The sequence below is a fragment of the Carya illinoinensis genome, chromosome 10 (assembly GCF_018687715.1).
Source record: "Carya illinoinensis cultivar Pawnee chromosome 10, C.illinoinensisPawnee_v1, whole genome shotgun sequence".
In the NCBI taxonomy this organism is placed as follows: domain Eukaryota; kingdom Viridiplantae; phylum Streptophyta; class Magnoliopsida; order Fagales; family Juglandaceae; genus Carya; species Carya illinoinensis.
Window position 1 is genome coordinate 3,885,520 of NC_056761.1, and position 6,033 is coordinate 3,891,552.

Below are 6,033 nucleotides of genomic sequence, written 5' to 3' on the forward strand. Positions count from 1 at the left end.
GTTAGAAACAAGCTTCCTCGAATCCTCCATTGCCTAGGCGTGCCGTTTGCTAATATGCTGCACTTTATTTAGATTAGGAAATTTTATTGGAAAGAGAAGAAACTCTAGTGCTGTAGTACATGGAGAGTGTACAAGAGAATTTCCAAAGAGAATTACCATGTTAGGTTTGAACGATCTGCAAAATGCACAAAAGAAACGGGGGACAGAAATTCTGCCAGTTACAGTCGAGAGAACTCACACAAAGATGGCAACAAATTTTATTTTTTTTTGCAGTCTGTCTGTCCACATTAAGCAAAGAGCTGCATTCCAAAGCTGTTTTCATGCCTTCCAAACAACCCTTTCTAACCGAAGTACATATCAAAGACCCTCTTTTGGCATCAAGATTTGAACCTTAAATGAACCAAAACCACAATTCTCTCGCAATGGAGTAGCAGAGTAACGAATCACCCACAGATTGACCGCTATTTTACACATGCTGCCCTTTTTTATGTTCTAGCAAATCTATGCTCCTTACCGACTGCTCATTCACATCATTACATGATAGATGCTACTTTCTTGTGAAATTTCCATCCTTCTTCTTTTCCATTTCTCTTTCATTCCAAATCTTGTCACCTCATGCAAATCAGAGCTTTCAGAAAGCAGAAACTCCCAAGCGTTTTGGCACTTCTCTGCAATGGTTGAAGGAAGATTGTTTTTTTTCCAGCTATACTTACCTTGAAGTGGATAGCAGAAAGCTGCTGAAGTAGCTCGAAGTCAAAGGTTATAAACAGGGCAGGAAAGGAAGTTATCATTTGGTAGATGATGGGATACTAAAAATGTTAGGTTTGTGGAGCCTAGTTTATTGTTGTGGCAGTCCAACTCGATAATGATTTGTTATGGGTTTTTAGTGAATTCTCAATGAGGCTTGTACCGTGGAACATAGGCTTGAGCCGATAGGTCTGGGGGCAAAATTTTATGGCACTGTTTTTTGCTTCTTGTTTTTTTACTCAAGAAGCGCTAAGACAAAAAGTTCGCTTGACATTCACTCAACTTTTAGTTCAAACGAAAATCAAGAAGAAAGTTCACTTAAATTCTGCTCTGCAGTAGTCTTGAGTGAAGCCCAGTCAGAGAGTTTACTCGACATTTACTAGACTCGACGCTCGAGTAAAAACCATATAGAGAGTTAGCTCGACGAGCTCTCAAGACTTTGCTCTGGTGAATATCACATATAAGTGAAAATTAAGATTTCCGTCATGTAATCCTATAAATATGTTTATTTTGTACAATATAAATGTTTTGAACAATAAAAAATTGCCCCAAAGTATATCTTGTGATTTTTCAACATAATAAAATATTTTGCAACTCTATGAACATAGTCACGTTGCTGAACTATGTAAATTTGTATTGTGTGATTGATTGTTTGATTATTTATTATTTACTTTTACTTTATTGTGATCATTTTTGCAACAAAAAAGTCTAATTCATAAAAAGTACATGAACTTCAACACACCAATGAATGCTTTCAAGGAGTTTTAAATCTGATTGTTCTAGTTCTAAAATGCAACGTACAAACACTTGTCATTGGGCTGCTGTTAGACCTGAAGATAGATAGTAATTGCATTGAACTGAAAACATCAAAGCAACTGCCTCCAACCTTTTTATTGTCTACTGAAGGCGAACCCACCCAGATCAAGTCTCCACATTTAAAACGATATAAACATGAAAAATGCGGCAACGATCCAATCTTGACGTTCTCCTCTTTCGCAAGAGTCGACAAAGTTTTCAGGATCTGTTCCTCGGAAGGGTGATTGAGGGTAACTCCCCAGTATGTCTGACATTACTAGTAATGTATAAACTATGAATACGCATACATACAAACATGTTACAAGACTAAACAAGACCCCGGTTTGCAACTTTTGTTTTGGATCAACTGTTTTGAGTGTGTTTAATGTTTTTATTTTCTTCGCAAAGGTACCTGATGACTTTATTAGTCAACTGGCTGAGAATCTGAGATCCGTCTGCTTCGTTGACTACTAGAGTCTAGAAAAGCAATCGAGCCGAACTGGAGAGAGAGAGAGAGAGAGAGAGAGAGAGAGAGAGAGGCAGAACTCCAGAAAAAGTGTCCAGTGAAATCCACATTCAGAATGGGTTCACATCCCCCCCCCCGGGGGGGGGGGGGTGGGTGGGGGTTGAGTTATAGGGCCTATGCAGTGAAAGAAGCAACAGATCGACGATTTTTTTATGAGTTTGGGCTGGAGTTTCATATTCATGAGAATAGGCCCAACGATTGCTTCGATTATTTTTCAAGATTAAAATACAAAATTGGATTTTTTTTTTTTTTAAATTGTTGTGTATTTATCAATATCAGTTGATTCCACCATCAATTTTCATAAGTGAACCATTAGGGAATTCGACATGTGTTGTTACTTGATAAGCCATGAGTGGGTCACATGTACAAAATATTACCCTATCAAGTATCAACTAATTTTATATACTAAACTTAACCTCTGTTCACATCCTAGAATTTTGAGATAAGTAATGGAATTCTTGATCCAAAATAGTAATGAGCAAACTCGTGCCCTTCTCATTTGCGAGGTGGAGAGAGCTTCACGGGGGCAAAATGTTCCCAAATTTCACATCAATTGACAGCTTGTCTCTCTGTCTTCTGAAATTTATGAGAGAGAGAGAGAGAGAGAGAGAGCGCGAAATAATGCAATATAAGAGCATTCCCATAATTCTCCAAATTTTGAGAAAAAGTTTGGAGATTTCATCCATACTGCTATCCATCCCATTTCCTATTTTGTGGTGAATGGATGAGGATATCCAAATATGAAAATCTACTATTTATCCTCAAACCATTATTTTAAGTTTATAATTAAATATGTAGTTAATTAAGTTTAAGTTTATAATAAAGTTTGTGATTAAGTTTATAATTGCAATGCCTTTGTTCGTGTCGTACCCAACAAAATAAATCAAGTCTATCGCTCAACATGCTCCAGTAATCTCACCATTTGAGATACGAAGTTTTTTTTTCAATCAAATTACTTTTTTTTTCCTTTTTTTTTTTTTTTATAATTAGAGAAACAAAATTGTCAAAATATTTCCATGTGAAGTGTATACATAAACCCTCTCTACACTTCTATTGGGCCTGTATTGACCCAGCGTATTTTAGATTTGATAAAAACCAAAAAAAAAAAAAAACTACAATTGTTGAGTGAAGGAGAAAATCTATTTCCTTGATTTTTGTCATCAGACCACGGTGGTGAGGCCGTTGTTGTATCTGGGTCTTGTTCTGTCAGGAGAAAGCCCTTCTTCCAAGGCTTTTCTCTTGTTGCTATTGGAATGTTGTTGTTGGAGATGGTGGTGTTGTTGCTGCTGCTGCTGTTCTTTTTCTTCTCGTGATTGAAACTCTGGTTTTCCTAATTCTTCTTCTTTGTTTTCTTGTTTGTCTTCATGTTGATCCTTCGGCTTAGTTTTCATTATATGGGGCCTAAGTCGATTAACATCTGCTAGTTGAACTGGTTTCAAGAAAAATTCTTCTGCTCCTTCCTCCAAGCATCTGTTGCCAATTATACACATTAGTATTTTTGCCTACAAGAAATCAAATTCCCAAGGAATAAATAAAATAAAACAAAACATAATATTTACCTGCTGATCCTTGAAGGCACATTCTCGGATGACATAATCACCACTGGTATGTTTCTCAGGGATGAAGACTCCTGCAAAATCAGAGAAAATCCCCATAAATTTCTTAGGTCGGTTTGTCCTTATGGGTAAAAGCATGCACAGGTACATTGTCATGGATGTTTCTAAAACAGATGACATGAGAAAGACCTATGATAAAGCAAACAAATCTTAGGGAATATCATGAACCTCATTTCCTCATTTGTTTGGGTGAAAAGTAGGTGGGAAAATATGCCAAAGAGATTTTTATTTGAGCAAGTGCTGACACAAGGACCCAGATGGCAAATCTTCAAAAGCATATCAATTTGGAATGCAGAATTTCAATTTGGAAAAAGCTGGACAATGACTAGTGTCTCAAGACACAGAAAAAAAAAAATCATCTTAATGGGAAAGATCGAGATTAGCGAGCGAATATTGGGTGGATGAGAAAGAAGACAGAGCCATAGAAACCAAAAGCCTACCTTGATTTTCCTGAGCAAATCATAGCCTGTCATGCCAGGCATACAGTAGTCTGTAATGATAAGATTCACTTCCACTTCCTGAAATAACGTAAAAACCAAAGAAATTCAGAAACCCAGGAGCCCAGCAAGTCCAGCAAGTAAGGGAAAAATAACAGGACAAGTAGACAATCTCAGACACAGAGAGGACTAAATTAATGAATCGCACCTGATGAGTGTTCGGGAAAACCGATGGTATATCTGGGTTGCTTTGGTCATCTTCATGCACACCCAGAAATTCTAGAGCCTTTATACCAGAATCAACCGTAGTAACTGCCATTGAAAGGACACGAAAAATGAGCGGTTTAGCAATCGAAACCAAACAATGAAAGCAAAGCTGGAAACAAAAAAGTTAAAAACAATAACCCATGATTGCAATTTCTTCGAGGAATTCTTGTGTAACTGTTTTTCTATGTTTGGCAACCAAGAAAGTACCTTGATATGATGAGGTCTTGAGGAGCCTTTCGATCAGCTTTCTATCTATGAGGTTGTCATCAACAGCCAAAACATGAAACTGCGACTCCGTAGAGATGCCCATTGCACCAAATAAAGACCAAAAGATCAAAGCCAAAATCACAGAAGCAGAAAGGGGGAATATTGCAGAAGATGATGTTAAGCAGGAGGAGATTTAGAGGATTCGTTTTTCTCTCTGTCACTTCTTCCTTGGTACGTTGATTTGTGAAAGCTATAAGAGGAGGATAAATGAAGAAGAGTTTTGCGTTGAAATAAGACCCACCAAAATCCACGTCCAACGAAGCAAGATCCGACCAGATTTCATCCCAAATCTTCCAAAATTTCCCAAGTTGATTTTGAATTACAAGGCGGAATAAGCCACCTAGAAAACAAATAATGAAAGAATAAAATAAACCCAAAAACAATCCCTGTGAATATTTTTAAGTTGACGGGAGGTGGGCGTCTTTTATACCGAGAAGAGAGAGAGAGAGATGGATGAGAAGAGAAATAGAGAAGGAAAAAAAAAAAAAAAGAGTTTTTGGACAAAAGCTAAAGGGGAAGGAGTTGGGGAGGTGAGATTTGAGAGGGGTGTGGGTAAGGGCAGAGGTAGGGGACCCAGGAAAATCCCCAACAAGAGATACAGGTGAGGTCAGCAATCAGCAGAGGTGCCTTCTTTTTTTTTTTTAATCTTTTATCTTTTTTCTCTGTTTGGGGGCGTGAAAGAAATCATGTGGCGCTTACCTTATGGTCCATATCTGGAGCAGGTGTGGAGGGGAAACTACCGGTGCTGGCAAACTATTGCCTAAGGGAAGGCCAATTTCTTTCGATTCTCTTTTTAAGATTTGCTTCCCGTGCCCATCCATCCATCCATCCATCTTCTTCTTTCTTTAATGTAACCATTGTCCCATTCATCCATACCATAACATACATTCATGCATCTGAACCAAGTTCTGCAGAGCTACACAAACCAGCTCCCTCCCATTGATTCATTAATCCCATACCTGCCAAAACCCAGAATTTCTGTCCGTTCAAATCCAACATGATATCATAATTTTCTTCCATTCCAGTACTTCCTTCAATTGTGCTTCAATAAGGGCAAAAACTCTTTACTTGGTCCTGTCCATCATAGCGCCATTTCACTTGGAAACACGTGTCATGAGAAACTTAAATGCACGAGCACACACCTATGATAGGAGGAGCAAAGCATTAGATTAGGATTTTCCATATCTGATTTCCCCAAGCTCCTCCGAAGCCTCTAATCTGTAGGAGTAATTGGATGGAAATTGAGTCTTTACAATTAGGATCGTAAATGAACTAATTTATTTGATAGTCTACTTGGTACTTATCCGATTAAACTCGAATCAAAATTGATTCGTAAGAAAAAAAGCTTACCCATAAAAGTAGATACTCGCTCAATTAG

General features: G+C 37.8%; 1 protein-coding gene across 1 annotated transcript; it reads right to left on the bottom strand.

The window, feature by feature from the left end:
• Positions 1-3,052: 3,052 nt before the first annotated feature.
• Positions 3,053-5,316, bottom strand: LOC122279723 (two-component response regulator ARR8-like). The gene is made up of 5 exons (XM_043090512.1): positions 4,596-5,316; positions 4,330-4,433; positions 4,125-4,202; positions 3,628-3,698; positions 3,053-3,538 (listed from the first exon to the last, which is right to left on the bottom strand). Exons 1-5 carry the CDS (start codon positions 4,696-4,698, stop codon positions 3,229-3,231), a joined length of 666 nt encoding a protein of 221 aa, XP_042946446.1. The 5' UTR covers positions 4,699-5,316; the 3' UTR covers positions 3,053-3,228.
• Positions 5,317-6,033: the final 717 nt, after the last annotated feature.